General features: G+C 46.1%; 1 protein-coding gene across 7 annotated transcripts in view; it reads right to left on the bottom strand.

Annotated features, from left to right (window-relative positions):
* Positions 1-5,145: 5,145 nt before the first annotated feature.
* CBFA2T2 (CBFA2/RUNX1 partner transcriptional co-repressor 2) overlaps positions 5,146-24,189 on the bottom strand; it is a 156,803-nt gene continuing 137,759 nt past the window's right edge. For 4 of the 7 annotated variants that reach the window (XM_059406802.1, XM_059406804.1, XM_059406805.1 and 1 more), the window contains 4 exons: positions 20,337-20,405; positions 18,294-18,362; positions 14,870-15,060; positions 5,146-9,998 (listed from right to left, as the gene is read on the bottom strand). In XM_059406802.1, the coding sequence (XP_059262785.1) occupies positions 9,699-9,998; positions 14,870-15,060; positions 18,294-18,362; positions 20,337-20,405 (629 nt within the window). In that variant the 3' untranslated portion in view covers positions 5,146-9,698. The remainder of the gene's footprint in view (positions 9,999-14,869; positions 15,061-18,293; positions 18,363-20,336; positions 20,406-24,189) is intronic. The other 3 variants (XM_059406803.1, XM_059406807.1, XM_059406809.1) reach the window with 3 other exon arrangements.

Below are 24,189 nucleotides of genomic sequence, written 5' to 3'. Positions count from 1 at the left end.
TGCCTCCTTGGAGACTGAAGATTTTTTTTTTTTTTTTTGACAGAGATCACAAGTAGACAGGCAGGCAGAGAGAGAGAGAGAAGCAGGCCCCCTGCTGAGTAGAGAGCCTGACTCGGGCCTCGATCCCAAGACCCTGAGATCACAACCTGAGCCAAAGGCAGAGGCTTCAACCCACTGAGCCACCCAGGCGCCCCCCTCCTTAGCCTTTAAATAGCAGCTCAAAGCCATCGCGTCTAGGTCACCTTCCCAGGCCTTGCCCTCCATGCCCTACTTTTGGTGGCTCTTCAGCTCATTTCAGGAGCCATTGGGCACCTGCTTGATGGCAGGTGCTGGGGATGGTGAAATGTCCCGAGCTGGTAACAGTACCCAGGTCAAGGGCAGAGTATGGATGCTGAAAGAGCTCATAGGTCCTGCCTATAGGCTGGCAGCTACCAGCCCCCACTCTCTTACCCACTCCCTGCACCTGCCTTTTCACTTCCTTCCCACCTGTGCCAATGACTCACCTGCACACATTTAAACCTGTTCTGGGGACTGGCCCAGTGCCAGGCCAGGTGCACACCATCTAAATGCTGCCATTGCGCTCTAATTCTTGAAGGGCAACACAGACACAAAATCCCTTTTTTTTTTTTTTAAAGATTTTATTTATTTATTTGACAGAAATCACAAGTAGATGGAGAGGCAGGCAGAGAGAGAGAGAGAGAGAGAGAGAAGCAGGCTGCCCGCTGAGCAGAGAGCCCGATGCGGGACTCGATCCCAGGACCCCGAGATCATGACCTGAGCCGAAGGCAGCGGCCTAACCCACTGAGCCACCCAGGCGCCCCGACACAAAATCCCCTTAACACAGCTTCTGATGGGTCAAAACAAAGGGACAGAATTAGGTGGGCCTTCACCAAGTTATTCTCTATGTATACACTTTTATTTTTTTTTTTAAGATTTTATTTATTTATTTGACAGAGAGAGATCACAAGTAGGCAGAGATGCAGACAGAGAGAGAGAGAGGAGGAAGCAGGCTCCCTGCTGAGCAGAGAGCCCGATGCGGGACTCGATCCCAGGACCCTGAGATCATGACCTGAGCCGAAGGCAGTGGCTTAACCCACTGAGCCACCCAGGCGCCCCTCTATGTATACACTTAAAAAAAAAATTCTGTGTCACGAGCAGCAGGGAGGGGCAGAGGGAGAGGGAGAAGCAGACTCACTGCCGAGCAGGGAACCCAACGCGGGACTCGATTCCAAGACCTTGAGATCATGACCTGATCCAAAGGCAGACCCTAAACTGAGCCACTCAGGCGCCCCTATATATACTTTCTTAAAGCCCTCCACCCAACATGGGGCTTGATCTCATAACCCCGTGAACAAGAGTCACAGGTCTACCAAGTGAGCCAGCCAGGTGCCCTGGGAACTTAATTCTCAAAACAAATGTAAGACACCATGGTCCAGGCAAGATAGGAGACCAAAGATGAATCTGCAAGGAAATCACATATTGGCAGAGGGAGAAGCAGGTCATTTACAAAGGCTTCCTGAGCACCAGGCCTTGTGTTGGGACAAGTCCCATATGATCAAATTTCACCTCACAACAACCCAATGGTGTAGGCATTATTAGCACCCCCAATTTACAGATGAAGAAACAAGCTCAGCAAGCAAGTACCTTGCTCCAGGTCACAAAGCTGCATCAACTCCCTGGCACCAATAGTTGCTTGCTGTCAAGCATGAACAATGCTGAGGGAAATCTCGGGCGTCCTCTAGCAATGGAAGCCAAACCTTGGGGCTGTGGGATGGTGGCTGGGGCAGCAAGAAAGAGCCATGGTAGAAGGTAGGCGGCGGTGGGGCCGAGTCCTATTCATTTCTGGAAGTCCCCAGGACGGACCCAGATGTTAGTTGAACTCAGGGGGCAGAAAGGCAGCACTGGAAAAGGTTGGTGCAAAGGGGAAAGGGAAAGTTGCTGGGGTGTGCAGCCTGGATAGGAAACTGGCTTGTGGGCTGGAGGCACCAGAGGGAGCAAGTCTGGCTCCTTCCACAAGAGGGCGCCCGACACAAGGCAATGAAGCTTTCCTGGGGAATTGGGGGAGGGGTGGGTGGGTGGTTGTGGGTTCCCCCAACCTTCTAGGGAGGGACAGCTGAGGAGGGCGTACACCCAACTCAAGACCCTGAAATTTCAACAGTAAGAAACAAGCAGAGACAGTCAAGATTTCAGACCGAGGGCTTTCGAAGCGTTTGCTCATTTTGAGACTATACGGTCATCCCAGGCCAATTATTGTACCTTTATACTGAGAAACAAGTCAGTAGGCTCCTTGTTTCCATACTTGGAAAAATTTGAAAGGGCTCTTCACTTCAACCTACCTTCCAGAAGGAACAACTCTTCCCTATTTTCCACCTCCCTGTCTATGCATACAGTCTACGCATCACTCGTTTTCAGATGCAGTCTGCTATGCTGGTCAGCAGTGCACAGAGCAGAATTCAATTTTCCAATCTGCCTGGTTAGTCTGTGTTTGCTTACCCTTTTCCAGCACCATCTTTAGAGGTTTCACAGTTACACTGTGTACCTGATATTAGCATCAATCAATCTAAATCAATTGTTCCCTCTTTCTGCTGACTCTTGCTCATAGTGGCTCATTTCCTTGGATCTTTAGTTAATTTGGGGGGACACTTTATAATTTATCAATATTTTTGAAGTTTTGATTTTTCTTTATAAGATTTGCATTTTTGTTTCTGTCAGACACCAGGAGATACTGCATGCAAGCCTAGAGTCATCTTAATTCCTCAGCCCCAGGAGAAGGCAGGTGTGAGGAGAGTCTCCAGACTCTTGTTCTTCAGAGGGGCAGGGTTTTCTGCTCAGTCCCCTTTGCGCACAGATTTTACCCTGCTTGCCTTTTCACTGAGGTCAAAGCAAGTGACCTGGTTTCATGGAAAGGTCCCAGATTTGCTTCTCTATTTTGTAGAGGCTTACGCTGCCCCCAAATCACGGTAAATCCCTCATACTCCAACTTCTTGAAATTTTTCCTGGATCCCAGGCAGCACGGTTTCCTCCTTTGTCGTGTTGGTTTACTGTACTCCTAATTTTTTCCTGGCCTTTGGGGATTTCCTATACTTTCTCATCTGTGACTTCAGCAATGCAGTTAAAAGTACATTCATTAGAATTTATCTAGCATTTTTAAAAAATTATTTTATAATACACACACACACACACGATTTTATTTACTTCACAGAGACAGCTAGAAAGGGAACACAAGCAGGGGGAGGGAGAGAGTAAGCAGCAGGCCTCCCGCTGAGCAGGGATCCCAGGACTTTGGGATCATGACCTGAGTGGAAGAGACTCTTAGCGACTGAGCCACCCAGGTGCCCCAATTTAATACTGTATTATCGCTTGAGTCCCCAGTATCTTCTTTTCAGAGCTAAGGCAGACTGGATTGCTGACTTGTCTACCAAATGGCTGATGGTCACAGGGCTGAGATCCTGCTATTATTGTAGGTGGTGGATTGCGGCGCTGGGCAGCTGCCAAGAGCCTGGCATTTGGCACCATCTGCATGGAAGATCATACAGCAAAGCCCGACCTTGCCTTCTGGGGCCGTGGCCACATACCAACCCTCCCTCCCTTCCCTGAGATCACCCCCTTGCATTCTGGAAGGCTGTGAAGCTGGTGGTGCCAAGGGTAAGGCTGCTTAGAAGTAGGTCTAGGGCTGGGGCACTGGGTGGCTCAGTTGGTTTTTTTTTTTTTTAAGATTTTATTTATCTGACAGAGATCACAAGTCGGCAGAGAGGCAGGCAGAGAGAGGAGAAAGCAGGCTCCCCGCCAAGCAGAGAGCCCCATGCAAGGCTCGATCCCAGGATCCCGCAGTCACAACCTGAGAAGGCAGAGGCCTTAACCCACTGAGCAACCCAGGCACCCAAAAGTGTCTCTTGATTTTGGCTCAGGTCATGGTCTCAGGGTTGTGGATGGAGCCCTGCATTGGCCTCCATACTCAGGCACCATGGAGTCCTCTTGTCCCTCTCCCTCTGCTCTTCCCCAACTCACTCTATGTAAATAAAATCTTAAAAAAGTAGGTCTAGGGCAGAGGCCAGAGATGGGTGTTCAGGTGACAGGAGTGAGGATGGGGCCAGGGCCTTGGGAAATGAGTCCTCAGGTCACTGACCCAGAAACTGGACTGAAAGACTAGGGCTCCATACATACAGGCGTACCTGGGTGTGCCCACAGGAGTCTGGGTCATCACAGCCGGTTAGGACCACCTCAGAGCCATGTTCGGTACTACACAGGGTCTGCTGGAGTCCCTGCAAGCTGGTGGGTGTTCAGGGAAAGCAGAACACATGCTCCACGGATCCAAGAAATACTCAATTCTAGAACTCCCACCTTGGAAAATTATCCCCAAGATAGATATTCATTTCAGTATGTTGGACAGGGAAAACTTGAAAGCAATCCAACTGCCTGACAGGAGGTGAAGAGTTAAAATTAAAGCCTCAATCAAACCATACAACCACTAAGTAAGTAAACGTGCAGGCCACGGTGAACTCATGTGCCTTAACAGCCGTGTAAAAGAACAGGAATGAATAATCCCAAGTCCAGGTATGTTAAAAATTTCTAAGAAAATACGTTAAGGGACGCCTGGGTGGCTCAGTTGGTTGAGACGACTGCTTTCGGCCTAGGTCATGATCCCGAAGTCCCGGGATTGAGTCCCACATTGGGCTCCCAGCTCCATGGGGAGTCTGCTTCTCCCTCTTTCTCCTCATTCATGCTCTCAAATAAATAAAAATCCTTTAAAAAAAAAAAAAAGAAAAGAAAAAAGAAAAAGCAAATATGTTAAGAGCTACTAGAAAAAAAGTATCTACAAGTCCACTACCCTATTTGCACTTTCTGTAGTTTATTTTCTGTATTGGAAGATCACTTAACAGTGAAGAGAAGTAGGAGTGTCTGGAAGCTGCTGCTGCCCTTGACCACAGGCACAGAGGGCTCCCGCTGGCTTCCCAGAGGCCTAGCAGCTGGAACCAGGTCCTCAGCAGCACCTCCAGCTTCCACTCGCCTGGGTGCTCTTTAGGCCGCGGCACAAACTCCTGGAGGTACCACCCCAAAAGGAGGGGCGGGCGCGGAAGCAGGCCGGCGCAGTGATACCCCGTGTGCATAACCCCTTCCCTCCCCACCCCGGTGCAGCCCGAGTCAGAAAAGGAATATAGCCTTTTTATTGACTACTTTTAAGTAGAACAAACTAAATACATATTTAACAGTTTTGGTTCATTTATACAGTACATTAAATAAGTTATGCACAGAGTTAAGTAACAAAAATTCCTATCTGAGTAAAATGACAAAGCACAGAGAAACCAGACTACCGCATCCTGTGGGTGCTTTCACATTCATCATCCCCCCTTAAAACCATGCTCGGAGGCATAGTTTTCTATTTATTTACATTACTGGCTTTCTTTTATGGATGGAGCTTTTTTAGCTTCATCAGGAACTTGGAAAGCCGTGAGAGTGGACGGAAGGCTGCTGAGCCAAAGAGCACTTTCAATCATTCACCTAATGCTTATTGCTGCTTCTCTCCGCCAACTCCAATGGAGGGACGGGGCTGCCTCTGCCAGCTGCCAGCCACACACGCCCTATTTGGTATAAGCATCAATGAGTGTACACTGGGCAGCTGTGGGCCGGACCAGATGGGATCTCCAGGGCAAGTGCCATTTCTGGGGCCGTGAGGGCAAGGGGGATGCAGGGTCCACCCTCAGGCCTCCTAACCTCCTCCTGGCTCGCGATGGAAAAGGTCACCTGCACCATCATCTTTGGAAATGAGCATGTCGACGCACATGGGCAGAGGCAGGTCATCAATGTTTTGGTTTCACAAGAACTAGACACTCAGAGCTGGAAGGACCCCATTCAGCAGCTCACCCAGCCCCCCACCCCCACCCTACACAAGCCGGCCCTCTGGTCCATGCTGGAACAGTCCAGGTCCCTCTGGCTTTTCTTACATTTGGTTCAAACATGCCACCACCCAGTTCTCTGCAAATAGCTTTAAAAACCCCCCAAAACCAAAAACCGAAAACCAAACCAACCCCCCCCCCCCCCACCAGATCTAAGTTGGCTTGGTCTACTGACCTGGTTCTGACACCAGTTCTGAAGGCGGCTTTGAAGATGTATTCTATTTTCAGTGATTTATTTAATCTGTAATCCCTTCTACAGTTTCCAGGACAAGTAGCTACCTGGTCATTATTTATACTTTCATTCTGAAGAACTCACTACTGAGTAATTCCAATAGTGCTGCTGAACCTTCATTTTCACTTGCTTCGACTACCAGAACAAGGTCGACACCCTCTGCAAGCAGATGGCAGCCCTAGGGATCAATCTGACTTTGGAACAAGGCCACACGGAGTACAGTGTAGATTTTCTGTCTAGAGGCTAAAGCAGCACATGCTGACACCAGGAAGCAAGGAGCTCCTGGTAAACGAACAGGCCCAGACTGGGCAAAGGATGTCCGCACTGCAGCCAGCACGGCACTGACCTGCGCTGGGTAGATGCGTCTGGTTTCCAGACTCAGATCCACTAAGATATGTAGGACTCAGCACTGTCCAAGATTCATGGGCTCTGTGACCTCAGGGTCACAGGACTGTACCTGAGCACAGCTGCTAGATGTCCACCCCCGGAGCTACAAGCACCCTCCAAAGTGCAAGTCCCACGTACACAACTCATAGGATGGGCTGCCTATTCCTGAGCGGGTGTAATTAACCAACTTCTTCCAGAGTCCATTTTCACCACTGAACAGAGGCGTGATGCCGGTGGTGGGGACCCAAAGGAGGACGGAGGGTATGAAGTTCCAGACCTCAAGTATCCCTCAGAACATTTAAAGATGGCTCCCAGTTTGGCCACCTCAACCTTCTCTGGTTTCTGCAACCATTCCTTGCACACAGAGGACAGTCAAGTCCCATCACTCCTCAGTGTCCCTCAGTGGGCAGTGCTGAGCACTGGCCTCGATCTCCAGATGTGCTCTGATGGGTGGGCAGGCACGTGTCACATTTGCTTTTCATTTTTACAGTAATATAAAAGAGCCTGGGGCTGCCCTGACGAGACCTTCAGTCTTTTATCTTCTTGGTCTTTTGCCCCCCCCCCCCCCCCACCAAATATTACCTATCAAAGTTGGTCCTCTAAGCAGCCTGATTATATCAAGACATTTGAAGTCTAACGACATGGAAGTGCGAGGCCTGAACCTGTACTCCGAACCTGGGAGCTGGGATGAACAGTGCAAACCAAGTGGGAAGCTAGACTCACTGCCACCCCTTCAACCCTCTCCCTGCTCCACCCCAAGACAATGCCCCTCCTCTTCCCAACCAGAGAACAGGAAAACTTCAGAGAGGAGGATGATGAAGAAGGGGATTCCTTACATCTATAGAAATGCCCTAACAACCTACATGTGAAAGTGACCAAAAATTAATAGCAAGAAGTCTGAGAACTGCACTACAGTGTGAGCTACTGCTTAGCTATTCAGCTTGGCCTCTGGGCAGCGCATGAGCAAAGGAGTCCAGAACAGCACCACAGGAACCCTGCGACCTAGCGGTCAGCGGTCAGCCTAGTGGCTGCCTAGCTGCAGCCCCCGACAGTCAGCTAGGAGCTGCACACCGAAGTGAAACCCTGGCTAGAGACACTGACACTGAGCCCTCATGAAGAGGCTATTGGTTTTGGCTCTTTATTCCATCCAGGAAAAATGTGAGCTAGCCCAGGTAGTCTTGTGGCCACGGACGATGTAAAGGACCTGCCCAGGTGTGCATCTTGCCATTGAAGACAGAGAACTGGGGGCAGATCCAGCGGGCGCCACGAGATGACCTCCTGCTCTGATTTACAGGCTCCGTCACCTTCTCATGGGACATCCCAGGTCTTAATGGAAAGAAATGCAGACAAGTCCTGCCTGGGGTCCTCATTTCATTCCTGTTGGAAGTCAGGAGGCCCCACCCACTGCTGCAGTTTAAGGAATTCCACAATAAAGTAGCATCATTCATTCTCTGGGTATAGCTTACTTTATGCAATAGAAATCCAGGTATTTTAAAGGTGCCTTGCGTGAGTTTCTCTGTAAGACAGAAAATCCTTAGGTAAATTAAATTAGGGACTTAAAAGTTCTCACAGTAAGCTACAGGTGTATGTGAGGACAACGCTACTATGCCGATCCCTTTTCCTTGATGAGACGGAGACGTTTGATTTCACTCTGGTCAGCACACAGAAGGGAGCCACCTAAAGCCAAGCTTCATGGGCTAGCCGGAGTAGGGCCAACCAACTCACCCCAACTGATTCCTTGGGGCAAGAGGGTGCTGGAGGCCTGGATGTGAACAGAGAGAGCATCAGGCTCACTGGGCTGCCAATAAAACGCAAATGGCAGGGAAAAATATGTGTGGCGGTTCCTAGTATTTTAGGAGGGGTACAGGTGGTAAACATCTGGGAAACTCCCTGATGATGGGAAGAAAAATTGGTGAGCCTCTCTCAAAATGGCTGTCACCTTTCACAGAACTTTTCTTAGCTCAAAGAGGGAAGTTATCAAATAGATAACTGAGATTGTATGCCTGATAATAAGTTGACGTAATATGCATTATGGATGAGGTTTGAAAAATTCTTTCAGGTCCAGGAAGGCTGCTGAGATGTGACCAGGCCTTGACTGCTGAGGCAAGCCCTAGCCACAACAAATCATATCCTATGGGACAACCATAGCTTCAAAGGGGCCACCCACAGACCATGAGAAGAAAATCCACACAGTGATCTGGACACGCATGGCCTCAGATAAAGGGACACAGAACAAGACGACTGCGCAAACAGCCAAGCGGTGACAAAGGGTTCTGCATTTCCAACAGATCATCCATTCAATGATTTGACGATACTAGTTTGGCCAACATGCTCAGAGAGAACAGACTATCCACAATTGAGTCTCATTCTCCCGCAGACCAATCCATGCGCTGGAAACTATTTTCTGCATAAGCAAAATCAAGTGAGAGAGGAAACAAACAGGTCCCAAACTAAAGTAGCAAGCCAGGTTGGAAAATCTTGTCCAAAATGATCTGTGATGCTTGAAGGAAGTTTTATTTGTTTTTCATTATTATGGGTGCTTTTAGTGAAATGGTGACTTTTTTTCCTGTGATTTCTGATCATCTTAACAAGTCTGAACAGCAGGGTCGAGGAGAGAGTCCTGAGTGCTGCTTTTGCTGGCCCAAGTCCTAGTGGGGCTCATCAGTGGCATCTGCGGAGGGTGGAGACGGGGCTAAAGGAGCTACCCCGACAGAGGGGATCTCCTCCACTGCCTGCTGTCAGCCTCCAGGCCTCTGCTGCAGGGTGGTGGGCAGGGAGGCAGTGCATGGGGCGAGCTGCCTCCAGCCTGGTGGGGCACATTTGACAGTCTCTGCTGCCTCAAGAGGCAGGCAAGGGAGCTGGTGGTCTACACTGAAAAGGGGCCGGCCATGCCAGTTTCAGCTGGGACAGGAACCAACCCGGAAGCCCAGGAAGGAGGCAGCAGCTCTGGCCAGCTGCCTGTGTGCAGAGAGAACGGCACGCTAGCTTCCCCGAGGACGCAGACAGGAAACTGGGCTAAGTGTCTGGAGAGGCCGTGGAGCAGTGTCTGCTGGGCTTGCACTCTTCCTGCCTCCGCTTCGCTTTTTGCTGATGACCCGACAGCTAATTGCACTGGTTCAAACGGCCAGGCCCCCTGTGCCATGTTCTGCTGTGCCGTGAGGTCATCAGAGGGAGGAAGTCTGGGCTCAGAGTCCGTTGGTGTCGATGGCTGTCACAGAGGCGGGCGTTGAGGAGCGGGAGGTGGTGGCCGAGGTCTTGTCCAGAGCCGGGCTGGGCACACTGCAGTCGGCGGACCGGGCTGACGAGCCCCTCCCTCCAGGAAGCAGTGACCGGCCCTGGCTGTGGGGACTCTGGCCGTGCAGGTTCTGGCCACAGAGGCGGTGGTGCCGCTCCCAGTCCTTGTGCTGGCAGAAAGAGCCGCAGTAGCGTGCGATGTTGCAGCCGCTGCAGGTCTCACTGGCTTTGCGGCCACAGTTCCAGCAGTTCTGCAAGACACAGGCAAGGGTTAGTTGCTTGGATCCTGTGTGGGGAGAGCGTGGCATTTGGAACTACATACACCTGGGCTTGTCCTACTTCAACTGCTCTTTGCTGACGCGTGGCAGACACACATGCCTCTCTGAATTTCCTTCGTCAGTAAAAAGAGGCGAACCGCCCGCCATGGGTTGGCAGGACGGCGAGACGAAGGGTGCCAGGGAAGGGTGGTGGTAGGTCTCCCCTCCTGCCAAAGGCAACTACTCGTTGTCTTGACTCTTATTTAACCCTCAGTGACCAAATAAACTCTGTCCCAGGGGCCCTGACACAACACATGCACACGTGTGTTTGATCACGTTTTCTCTCTTGATTTCAACAGAGGAATGATCTTGACTGCTTCCACCGACAACACTGAGCCTTTAAAAAGGTCACCCGTCAGGGCACAGGGGTGCAGGCAGTTGTGCAACTTCTGTACCCGTTCTCCTTTCAGTCCCGTCTCATCACAGGTGGACTGGGAGTCAGAGGACCGCCCCAGGCTTGTGTAAGGGAGCCCCCCAGCACTCGGAACTCAGTGCCCTGGAAGTTCTGCTGCTACTCTTTGCACTCGCCAAGGAAGGGGTAGGTACTGCTGGGCTTTAGCAGAAACTTGGGGGGCCAGTGGGCGAGGCAGGGAGAGCATCGGAAGGAAAAGCACTGACTGTGACAGGAGGTGGGCGCCAGTGAGACTGGGGTGAGCAGGGAGGAGCAGTCCCGTGAAAGCAGCAGCAGGCCGGTGGTAAACAGAGAGCCCTGCGCTTCTCCCAGTCAACCAGGGCAGCAGCATGAAGGAGGCTGCCACTCGGCGCAGCTCCCAGCACCTGCCCCCTGTTAGTCTCCTTCCATAGGCTCCCGAGGACTCCACGAGAGCCTGCACCTGAGGTCCCCAGGAGCCACTCAGTAGAGAAAAAGCCTCTGGTACTGGCCAAATGACTACCAGGAAGAGACGGGGTTGCCTGAGGTGTCAGGAAGGACCGGAGCACCAGCTGGCCTCTTGTCCCCCCCCCACAGCATCTCCAGAATGGCAGAAGCCCATCAGAAGCCTGGCCCGACCCCTCCATAATCCCCTCAGGGAAGAAAGACACTGTCCCCGATGAAATCTGGAAACTTGCTCAAGTATAAAACAAGAGACAGGTGCTTGGGGCCATCTAGCCCACCTTTTGCAGATGGGATACTAAGAGCCAGCAGGCAGAGATATAGCTAATGCTGTAAAAGTGACTGCAAGGTTATGCAAAGCCGGGCAGCTGAACCCCCTGACTCTACTCCACTCAAGGTACACATTCAGCTCTGAAGAGTTTACAAAGGATCGCAGACTCCCTTCCAACACAACAGAGTTCACAGGAAATACAGCCTAGGGACTGCCCAAACTTGCCCAGCACCAACACCAGTGGACCAGAATGTAGAGCAGACAACTTTCCCAGGATGCATTTACGGATCCTCAAGCAAACTATACTCCAGAGAATGTCATACCTTTCAGTCTGACAGGCTGAATCCAAATGATGCTGTGGCAGAACATTGTGGGGGAAGAAATCAGGTGGTTACTGCCTACATGCGGCCGCCGTGGAAACACAGGCCAATGTGTCACCCTATGGTCAGCCCCAGCTGAATGGGAGAGCCTCCGCTCCCTCTGGCCAAGCCTGCAAGAGCATCTCAAACCAGGACAGAGTAGTAAACTACAAGTGCTCTCACCTTGGCTGCCATTATATATTTATAATTATTATTTTTGCTGTTGTCTTTTTTTCCCGACAGCCATGAGGTTTTTGCCAAGATACAAGGCAAAAGGTTTATTATTGTTGTGGTCATGCTTCAGACCAGCACTTTGCAAGGCTGGAACAACACGTATGGTCGAACAGTCCTCTGTAGCTAGCAGGAGAAGGTTATAAACCTTCTGAGTTTACTGGCTAGGAAAGTCAGGATGGGAATTCTAGAATTTCCTCTGTTAAGCACAGATCATCAGTCCCTGCCATTATTACAGGTTCCCCTGAACCTTCCTTTTTTTTTTTTTTTTTTTTTTTAAAGATTTTATTTATTCCTTTGACAGAGACAGATCAGAAGTAGGCAGAGAGGAAGGCAGAGAGAGGAGGAAGCAGGCTCCCTGCCAAGCAGAGAGCCCGATGCGGGACTCGATCCCAGGACCCTGAGATCATGACCTGAGCTGAAGGCAGAGGCTTTAACCCACTGAGCCACCCATGCGCCCCAGAAGTGGAACCTTTCTATGAAACCTTTCATAAGCTGAAATGGTGTGAAGTGGAGAAACAATTAGCATTAATTTATATAGAAAAATTTTGAGCATTCCCAGACCCAAAAAATAACTTCTCTTAGGCTCTTACTTAAGACACATTTTGCTAATGGGTGCATAAAATAAATTGAGATAGAACACAGATGCTCACAGACCCAGTTCAAAGCTCTCACAGCCGGCTGCGGAGAGTGGAGTTCCTGGGGAAGGAGCTTGGCAGGGCCAGTCTTGCTGATCAGGGCATGTGCTGGGCTCTCTGCATAACGAATGCTGAATGCTATTTTTGCTTTTTGTCTTTTCTCATTAAAGTGAAAAGCCTCTTCAGATTTCTTTCAGCAAGTGAGAATAGGTACTAACATAGGCCTCTTGTAAAAGCAAAGGCATAATGTGAACTTTCAAAAAGTGAGGGATGAGGCGCCTGGGTGGCTCAGTCGGTTGAGCAGTTGCCTTCTGGCTCAGGTCATGATGCCGGGATCCTGGGATTGAGTCCCGCATCAGGCTCCCTACTCCCGGGAAGTCTGTTTCTCCCTCTCCCTGCCACTCTGCCTATCTGTGCTCTCTGTCAAATAAATTAATAAAATCTTAAAAAAAAAAAAAAAAAAGTGAGGGATACCTGTACTCTGTAAGTGTACCTTGGGGATTACCTATATCAAAATGGCCTGGGACTTGTCAAAACCCCTGGGACCCTTCCCAGGCCCCCTTGACCTTACTGCGAAGCTGGCCCAAAGGAGCAATGACTCTCCATCTTATAATCAACTGTTAGCCCATTAGGCTGGCAAGGAAATCCAGGCTTAGAGCATCAGGTGCCCCGCGGCAGACACGAGGGGACCCCTCACTCTATCCCTCTGCCTGAGGCACTACAGGGGAGACTCGTGGAGTCTGGCCTCAGAGGAGGTCACTGTTTGGTAAGAGCAGGAGATGCCCCAGCTTATATACATATGGTTTTACACCGTAGCAAAATCCTTTGTCTACACAGTACAATGCCATTTAAAAACACTTCCACAACCACAATCTCGATCTTATTATATTTTGTAAAAACAGTGAGACCAGGACAGGGGCTGCTACACACTCGCTATACAGTGAAGGAAACAGGAGTCCATAGGGAATGCTGCCAGTGTGGGGGGAAGCAGGACTAGAACTCAGGGCTCCTAAACTCCCGTTCTAGGCTCCGTCCGTTATACCCCACCACTTCTCAGAAGAAACCCCAGAAATGCCTGCTGGACTTCATACAGTATTTTCTGGATGAAAATAAAGCGAATTCGTTCTTTCTGGCCCAATGCAAACTAACCCACAGCTTCTATCCCGCCCCCATTGTGGAAAGAGTTTGCTGGGATGGGTGCCGGTGTGTGCCTCACCGGCAGGTCACTTTGTGCACTGTTTAAAATGATAGGACCTTCACAGAACAATGCTCTAAATGGAGAGCTGGGATTTAAACTGCACAGTCTAGATCCAGAACTCATGCTTTTAGCCAAAACATTCCCCTCCTTTTTTGGAGGCAGATGCAGTTGAAGACAAACAGATGTAAAAACAGGTAAATATGAATGGATACTGATGTAGACGCGGATGGCTACAGACAGACAATTAAATACGAACAGAAACACAGAGGTCACTGCTCAAAAACAAGAGGGTCAATGGAACTATTTCCCCACAATTCAGAGCCTTGTTGGGGCGCTACAATGAGGAACTTTCCCATATCCTCTTCACCGGGCCTGTTCCTCTTCACCTGCCAGGTCTGGCACTACTATACCACAGGGTGTCATTTACACAAAGTGAGACAGCAACATTTCTGCTGTTTAAACAGAACCAACAAAAAACCCCAAGTTCTTTATGTCTTAACTGGTACATGGATCTGCCTCCTTTCAGAAATAGGCTTGTTTCAGGACATAAAGTTTATCTCAAAGCTGAAAAAATAACGGAAAGGAAAATTACAGTAAAACTTTTTTATATTCCAAAGGATGGTTAACGATGTTTTTGTCATCTGCTTTTTTCTTTTCAGTTTTACTTTCGTCCTCACTGGTACAAGTGTCCTGCGTAGAAACAAACTGTGTGCTGGGCCCTGGGTCTTGGAGAGGTGGGCATGTCTGCCTGATCTGTCAGTTCAATCCCTAAAAGACCTATAAACAGACCAAATGCTATAGGGCCCTGCATCTCCTTACCCCTACCCTGGCTTCAGCACTAGGGGATTCCATCAGTGAAATTCCTTAAGCCACAGTTTCCTCTTTGTAAAGTTGGAACCCAACAATACCTACCTCACAGGATCACTGTGAAGATCAAAGAGGCAACATGCACTTAACTCTGTGTCTCCTGCTCATGGAGAGCCCACTAGTCAAAGGTGGTCATCTATGTAAATCCACAAACTCTGTCGTTAGGGTGAGTTTTCAAAATTGAAACTGACACAATGAGCTGCTTTATGTAAGGATATTAACAACTAAGAAACAAAATTCTTCTGGTACTTGATAGATAAAATGATTATCTCGTTCAAGAGCTGCCCTTTTTGTCTGCCTGCCCTTAAGGAAACAGTGGGCTCGGTGACTGCAGCTGCCTCAGCCCTGGCCACCACCTCAGCACCCTCTTGCCCAATTCCCCGGCCCCCAGGGGTAGCAGAACTCTGACCTCTGTTGACTCTTCTTGCTCATTTATGACGAGGAAGGCATCTTCCGCAGCCTGTCGTTTTACGTCCGCTATGGTTTGCTCCATCCGAGCTCTCTCCGTTGCAATCACTTCAAAGGCTTTTTGCTCTGCCTCAGCAACGGCTTTCTGTACTTCTGACATGGCCTGAATTTTCACCTTATTCACAGCTTCTTCTAGAAGAAAGTGACAGTAAAATCAACTGGCCGAGAAATCTTTTCCCTCCCACTCCCTACCACTTGCAAGAAGGCACAGAGCTGAAACAAGAGGACTTTTCCAAAAATACAGAAGGTTTAACATATGACGTACACATTCACTTTTGTTCTTATACTCACTTGTCTGTTTATGTACTCATTTGTTGGGTGTGGAGATGGTGGGAGGCACTATGCTAAGGGCTGCGGATACCGAGGGGACTAGGACGTCGTCCTTTTCACCTAACTGCTTGTGATCAAAGTACACAGGTGGCTTGGGATCCATAATAGATGTCAGTACAAGAGATAGGAGTTCCAAAGAGAAAAGTGGTCAGCTCTACAAGTGGCAGGGAGATCAAGAAAATGCGTCTTGGTTGAGACAGTAGGTGGAAATGGTATCTGCAAAGTCCTGCAACCCATGCTAGGGACTTTGGCTTTTCTTCTAAAGAAAACATGAACTCTTGAAGGGTTCTATGTACAGAGGAAGGCCTGAAGGCAGAGACGGCCTGCAAGATGCTGGGGTAGTAGAAATCCAGCTGACAGAAACGACTCTGAAATCAGGTAGGTCCAAGTGGCATAGAGGAAAGGATGAGACAGGATGAGGCTGGCAGCACCTAAGGGTCTGGAGGTGAAGGTAAAGAGATAGTGCTATGAAACGGAACAGGTAGGTACTAAGCAAAATGCCATGTGGACAAGTGAGAAGACTTAAGTGCCTCTGGGACATCCAGGTACAAATGGCCAGGAGGCAGTTAGGTATAGAAGACTGAACAACAGAGCAACATGGGGTACAGATTTGGGCATACCAGGAGCCTGGGCTTCCAAAGCCCTGTCTACAATTGATATTACCCCACTTTGTTCCTGATCACTTCCTCCCATCACCACCATCCTGCTTGGTTTCCAAAGAATGGACACTCCAAATGGCATACACCATGTGTTGAGTCTCATCTCCAAGACCTAATGTGAGTGACCACCTTTTTGGGCCCATAAGACTAGAAAACCCGAAAACCTAAGCCTCCTTTATGGCTTGGTTCTTTCACATGGCCTAGGCTCAAAGAAGATCTAAATAATGTATTCTAGGATGCCATCCTACGTCTTTTCATCTTATCACTCCAGCCTTTAAGAAAAGCTGTTTTCACTCCAAAGGACAAGGATGCTGCTGAGCTGACTTGACAGTGAACTCCATGCTTCCTTTACTCTTGGTACCTACACAGGTTCACTGTGACCCACCATTGCTACCCTTCATAAGTCTCTTACTATTTTCCAGAGAGGTGTCCTGATCAACACAGTAACTCCCTGACATATATTTTATCCTTTCAAATTAAGGGTCAATCAGCAAGAGTGACAGTTTGAATAACTACCTTGCTAAAGTCACTGAAGGCTGCAGACAACACCACAGCAGAGGAAGGACTCAAATCCAGCCATTTCAACACCAAAGTTTGGCTCTTAACCATAGTTAACCAATGTTACCTCCCAAGCAGGAAATCACTAGTTATCAACGAGATCTTATGCATGGTAGTATTTCTCTCTACCTTAACAACTGCTTTCTTCATTTCCTGTAATCCTATTCCACTTCTTGGTAATAAAGCTTTCCCCATTTCCAACTACAAAGATTTTCCCAAGCTGCTATAGAGTTTCCCAAATTATTATTTTTTTAAGGCTTATTTGAGAGAGACAGCGTGAAGAGGGAGAGGGGCAGAGGGAGAGAATCTTCAAGCAGGCTCCCCACTGAGTTGTGTACTTGTCTCAGGGCTTGATCCCACAACCCATGAGATCATGACCTGAGCCAAAGGCAGAGGCTTTAACCCACTGAGCCACCCAGGCGCCCCTCCAAATTATTTTTAATGGTAAAATAATACTTTGTGGTGTCACCCTATAAATTCACACAGAATATACTAAAAATGGTTATCTTTGTACATATTTTTGTTTTTTAAACAATCTGTGTGGCTAAGTCTGGATTATATGCTTTTGAGAGGAAGAATTCAAAGGCATGAAACAGGAAAGATTGTAAGAATTTGCATCTACTCTGGCTCAGTCAATAGGCCGTCAACTCTTGACCTTAGGGTTGTGAATTCAAGCCCCACGCTAAAAATAAAATCCTGGAGCGCCTAGGTGGCTCAGGTCATGGTCCCAGGGTTCTGGAACTGAGCCCCATGTCAGGTTTCCAGCATAGTGGGGAGCCTGCTTCTCCCTCTACCCTCTGGCACATGCTCTCTCTCGTACCCTAATGAATGAATAAAATCTTTAATAAAAAGTAAAATAAAATCTTAAAAGCTCTGCACATACTCAAGGTTGGTCATACCTAATACTTTCATATATAAACCACTAATGAATTATTCAGAGTCATTAGCAAGGTCCCCTAAAAACAGGTCAACAAATACACATCAATAAAGACACTCGGGGCTAATCGATCAGGGCTGCTTTATCTTACATTTTCCTACACTGCCAGTCGAATAAACATTCTGCAGTATGCTTATTTGTATTTCTCATAATTTGTTCACACCTTTTGTCCATTTGTTTTTAATGATGATCTTGATGCTCCCTAAAGAATCTTTATGAAGGACAAGCATTAACTTTTGCAGAAGTAAATTTTATCTTAAGAAAAAAACTATACTGGACTACAAAAAAAAGATCCTGGAAAAGGGAGTCTAGAAAGAAGAGAAGTCATGTCTGGACAAGGATAGAATTAGGAACGTGAGGTTAGTTTCACCCACTATCTTACCACAAGAGGCAGACCCACCCTCCTTTCAGTCTTCTAGAAAATGAGGCCCATGCAGAACAGTCTTGACAAATCTGGGAACAATGAGGGTGAAAGGAAGAGTGGAGGCCTGTTTCAAGGCCCGAATGAACCAAATGTGATCGTGTGTGAACAGAATGTGTGTAGATTCGAGTGAAGATAACAGGCAGAAATGAACCGAGCTACATGCTCAGAAATAAGGCATATAAATAGGGAAGGAAAAGTTGGTTATTTAATGCCTAAGGATGACCCAGCAGAAGGGTATGCAAGGGACTTAAGTGGACTATAGGAAGTCATTCCTAACTCTTGACCTGCCAAGTGACATGAGACACAGTCTAGGTGTATGTGAAAGTTGGAAAGGGAAAGGCAGGAGCCGAGAGTTCTGAGGAGAAAGTTATGAGCCAACCACGTTTCCCCGGAACATGCACTCCAAGCTCACACAAATTAGTGAGTATGTGTGACCTAGCAGCAGACAAATACGTACCAGTTTTTTTCCAAAACTCCACAGGCACGTATCCTGTTCCTGGCCTACTGTTGAATTCTCGCTGCGAATCTACAGAAGGAATAAATAGGACAGGGTTAGAAGTGGTCTATAACCAACATGCTTTATTTTTATGGAAAATTTTAATGAAAAATTCACTAGGAGTTAAAACCCCTCTCTCGTCTCTTAGAAAGACTCAAAGATGTATCTTCATTTAGTGCAACGAACATTCTGGTAAGGAATAAAATCAAGATTATACAAAGTACAGTTAATGTTTAGTTCTAAAACACACACACACGCGCGCACCTCAAAGAGTAACAGTATTTCAATTCAAAAAAGTGAGATTAAAAGTGATCTTCACTTTCTTCTTTTATCTGTATGTCCTTATTGTTTCCCTATAATCATGTATGTATTTTAAGATACTCCCTAAAATGTAAATACAGCTATCGACAGGTACTTAAGTGAACAGATGTGTGTGGGTATCCCTATCCAATTTAACCATCCCATCATGTACAGGTCTCCATCAACTGTTCTGAAGACATGTCAGAGAACGTAGCTTTTGCTTCTTAGCAACTCTGGATTTTTTTAGGCAGGGCAACTCTGAGCTTTACATGTGATTTAAGGAGGCTTCTTTTAAAACTTCCTAAAATGCTTATAAACAAATAAAAAGCGAAGCAGTAAAGAAACTACTCTGATCTGTAACAGTGCATTTCAAATATACCCCAAAGAGGCACCCCTGAGGGTTGCTTGGAAGGGCATAAGGGTGAAGGGTTTTGCAGGCGCGCGCGCGGACAAACACACACAAACTATGTTTATTGTGATTTTAAGATACAATACTTTGTAAGAAGTGGGTCTATTGAGTTTTTTTTTAATTAGTCAATCCCAATAGACTTCCTCATTTCCTTATGAATTACACTGAGGCTGATCTGAAAAGCAGATTTTATGCTCTCAATACTCACCATCCATGGAGCAAAAAGGAATCAGGGAACAGTCAGTATGGGAGGAGGGGGCAGCATGGCATGAAATGTTTGCCAGCTTTATAAAATGGCTACTTCTGAGAATGCCTGGCAACTGGATTTAAACTGGTCTGGGAAAGGGAGGGAATCTCTCGTATTCCAGGAGCTATCAGCACAAAGAACCTTCTTCTATATTCCCTGGAGAGCTAGGAGGGGAAAATGAGGCTTTTAAAAATCATGTAAAATACAAATAAAATTACCATTTTATTATTTTTTAATTTTTAAAAGATTTTATTTATTTGACAGAGAGAGATCACAAGTAGGCAGAGGCAGGCAGAGAGAGAAGGAAGCAGGCTCCCCGCTGAGCAGAGCGCCCGATGCGGGACTCGATCCCAGGACCCTGAGATCATGACCTGAGCCGAAGGCAGCGGCTTAACCCACTGAGCCACCCAGGCACCCCTAAAATTACCATTTTAAAGTGTGTAACTCATTGACATTTAGTACATACATAATATTGTACAACCATCCTAACCATCTAGTTCTCGGAACATTTTCATCAACCCAACCAAGGACCACATAGGTTTAAAATACTGATAATACTAATACTTTCTGTGACACTGGACTCTCTAGGAAGCGCTAGTACTGTCAATAAAAAGCAAAGAGAAGGGCTCTCTTTAATGAGGGTGAGGTTCCTGATTCACGGAGACATTTGTCTAATACCTAGAGACTCAAGGATGAGACTCATGAAATAAATATAGGGAAAAATCTAGAATCAGAAGAATCAATGTGACAGAAGCTAAAGAAGGTAGTGGATCAATTTCAGTGGAATCTTAAGTAAGGAAAACCAGTGAGAAAAAAGGTTTGAGCATGTAGAGAAGCTACTATTGGTATTAAATGATAGAAGAAACACTTGTTTACTTGTGGGGATGTGGGGGAAGTCATGTCTGACCAACCAAGAAAAAACCACTTCGTTTCAGTTATCATATGCCTTGGTCGTATCTTTTGCATCTGCGCAGTCCCCAGTATTTTATTTCACTGACAGATGTAAAAGGTAAGAGGCATTTGACCCCAAAGGAATTTCTCCACTTACTCAGAACACAGCTGGAAACTAGAGACATTTTCATGGTACTTCCAGAAGCCAGAGTAACTGTTTTTATACCTTTAATCCAGAAAGGAACAGAAATTAGGATTTTTAGCTGGTTCAATAAGAAAAATAGAGTAATCAAAGGCAAGACAGATAATGCAAATAACTGGTTAGAAATGGGCTATGAATTGGTACAGTGGTTATATAGGAGAATGCTCTGGTTCTTAGGAGAAATAGAACGAAACATTTACAGATGACTGTCATAATGGTTTGGGGGAGAGTGTACCCACCTAGCTACCCACCCATAATGGGATAAAGCCAATAGGGCAAAATGTGAAAAACAAGGTGAATCTAGGTACAGTACAAATGTGTGCTCTTTTAACATTTTTATGTGCTTGATAATCTTCAAAATAAAAAATTGGGAAAATGTTCTTTAAGTATATGTATAGAAAATTCTGTAAGAATAGACTAATTTGCTAATAAGTGAACCTAGGGGAGCAGGAAAGAAAAAGTGCAGTGACAGCAGGATTTTCACTATTTATAGGTTTCCATATTGCTCGCCGTTTTTACACTGTAATCCATTTAAAATAATCTTATTTTAGAGAACAAATTAAAATACCCAAGGGGGACGCCTGAGTGGCTCAGTTGGTTAAGCAGCTGCCTTCGGCTCAGGTCATGATCCCAGCGTCCTGGGATCGAGTCCCACATCGGGCTCCTTGCTCAGCGGGGAGCCTGCTTCTCCCTCTGCCTCTGCCTGCCATTCTGTCTGCCTATGCTCGCTCTCTCCCCATCTCTCTCTCTGATAAATAAATAAAATCTTAAAAAATAAAATAAAATAAAATAAAATAAAATAAAATACCCAAGGAAAAAAAGTGTGTCTAACATGACCAGATATTAAAACACATATTAAAGCCGTAATAATTGAAAGTTTGATATTGCACTGGGAAGTGGCAGAACTTAATGGCTTAAAGAGTGTGTGCTGGTTCTGGAACACCATACTTAACAATCCTGGTTTACTAATAATGAGACCACTTTTGGCCAAATTTTTAATTTATTTAAGCCTCAGTTTTGCCATCTATCAAAGAATGTAATAGCAGTTCTTGTAACTCAACAGCTTTGAAAGCACATGTGAAAGGTTTAACACTGGCTAGAACACAGTAAGAGCCCAGATAAACTACTGTTACTAAACTTATTAACTAATATAGAAAGATCAATGAAGAAAACTGAAGTATTTAACAAAATGGAGTATCAGATAATTACATCATTTCAGTATCTAAAGGATGGGTACTCATTATTTGTTGGTAGGAAACTTTAAACAACTTGGGAAATTTTAAGTTAGATAGCTAATACCCAAACACACAGTCTTGAATACAATACAGATGTATTTGTTGTACACTAGATGGGGATCAAGGTCAAGGAACAAACTATAAAACGAAGTGATTAATTTAATTCCATAAATATTAGCTATCTCATCCATCAAAACAAACCTAGGTGGGATGGGGGAAAAAACAAAAAAACAAAACCCAAGATCAAATGAACAAAAATGATTATATTCACAACCTATTAATTGTATAGCTAAGGATATATATCCTAAGGGAAAGATGCAAGACGTTTGAAAAATTGTTACCTATAAAGATTTTAAATACTGCTTTACTCGCTGAAGAACAAAAATATAACAAGCAAAAAAAAAAAAAAAAAAAAAAAAGATAATGTTCAACAGCAAAAATGGAATAAAGAAATTATATTTACAAGGTAGAATGTTGTACAGTTATTGAAATTATATTTGTAAAATCTTTAATGATGTGAGAACAGGCTTAATATGAACTTACATTTACAATACAAAGCTATAATACAAAGCTATAACATGATTCTCAGATATATTTCAAAATTCTTCAGAGTGAGATGAGGAGCTAATAATTTTTTTTCTAAGTTTCTGTATTTTCTACAATGAGCCATGTAATTTCAATTAAAAAATGATGATGACCCCATGAGACTATTTTGGGATATATAAAGCAATGGTCTCAACTCTGGAAGCCCAGGTCCCATCTCAGTTCAATTAAATCAGAATCCTGACATGGGGCCAGAGCATGGAATCTAATGGGCACCTAGGACTAACCACTCAAGAAAAGTGCCTGATTTAGAATCTAGGGTTCTTTTTTTTTTTTTTTTTTTTTTTAAGATTTTATTTATTTACTTGAGAGAGAGACAGTGAGAGAGAGCATGAACGAGGAGAAGGTCAGAGACAGAAGCAGACTCCCCGTGGAGCTGGGAGTCCGATGCGGGACTCGATCCCGGGACCCCAGGATCATGACCTGAGCCGAAGGCAGTCGTCCAACCAACGGAGCCACCCAGGCGTCCCTAGAATCTAGGGTTCTTAAGTGAAGTCTTCAAAACCATACTGGGAGGACCACCTCATTGTCGATCTTATGTATTCTCTACTGTAACACTGGTAAACTTTCTTCTGGTATTGCTACATCCTGATTTTTCCACTGTGGGCATTACTGACTGACCAGCCATTTCACTCTCTTTTAACCGCCACCCCCATGTCACCCCAGATGCATTCACAATTTCTTCCCCTTCCATTCCCTCAGAAAGAGATACTCAAATTGTGTTACACTAGTAGTCAACATTCACAGTACTGAATGTAAATGCTTATCACAGCTGAGTCATGTGTTTCAGATTCTGTGAATCTCTGTATCTTCCTGATCCCATTTCTATTTTTTTTAGATTTTATGTATTTGAGAGAGAGAGAGAGCACGTTCACGCATGAGAAGGGAGAAGGTCAGAGGAAGAAGGAGACTCCCCATGGAGCTGGGAGCCCAATGTGGGACTCGATCCTGGGACTCACGGATGATGACCTGAGCTGAAGGCAGTCGCTCAACCAACTGAGCCACCCAGGCGCCTAGCCTTTTTTTAAGGGTTAATAACTGCCTTGTTTAGTCAGGTGCTAAATTTCTCATGTAATTATTTCTCATTCAACCTCAACTTCTCTTTCTATTGTATAAATATTTTAAAATTTCATGTTCTTGAAATCTCCAGCAAGTTTTCAGGCTATTCCAACCTTCTAAGGTTTGCTTTCTAGGTTTGCTAAACCCTGAGGGATTACGACCCTCCCTCACCAGGTTAGGGATTTCCTTCCGTTCTCTCTCTCTCTTTTTTTTTTAAATGATTTTTTATTTATTTGAAAGAGAGAGCAAGAGATCACAGAGGGAGAGGGAGAAGCAGACTAACCACTGAGCAGGGAGCCAGACTTGGGATTCCATCCCAGGACCCTGAGATCATGACCTCAGCTGGAGGCAGCTGCTTAACCAAATGAGCCAGGCAGGTAGCCCTCCTTCCGATTTAAGATGGGTCCTGTTTAATAAATTCCATGTCTTTCACTCTGATTTACTTCCCTCCTTTAGGGCATATCCTACTCAACTGTGGTAGATACCATGAGAAAGGGCAATACAGAGGTACATTTTAAAAAAACATTTATTTATAAAGAGAGAGCAAGTGCACACGAGTGGGAAGAGGGGCAGAGGGAGAGAACCATCAAGCAGACCCTCCATTGAGCACAAAGCCTGACATGAAGCTCAATCTCAGGGCCCATGAGATCATGACCTGAGATTAAACCAAGAACCCGACGCCTAACAAACTGAGTCATCATTTTGATGACGGAGTACATTTTTTGAAAAACTGCAGTTTGTTAATCAAACATTTAATGGTTTTGGTCTAGTACAGAATTTTTGAAAAGATCTATTGAGTTATTTTAGAGACAGAAAGAGAGTGTGTCCTTGAAACTGGGAAGGAGTGGCAGAGGGAGAAGGAGAATCTCAAGATTCCATGCCCAGTGCAGAGCCCCACAGTGGGGCTTGAT

This window comes from Mustela nigripes, chromosome 7 (assembly GCF_022355385.1).
Source record: "Mustela nigripes isolate SB6536 chromosome 7, MUSNIG.SB6536, whole genome shotgun sequence".
In the NCBI taxonomy this organism is placed as follows: domain Eukaryota; kingdom Metazoa; phylum Chordata; class Mammalia; order Carnivora; family Mustelidae; genus Mustela; species Mustela nigripes.
Note: the sequence above shows the minus strand (reverse complement) of the source record. Positions and strands in the feature narration are given on the sequence as shown.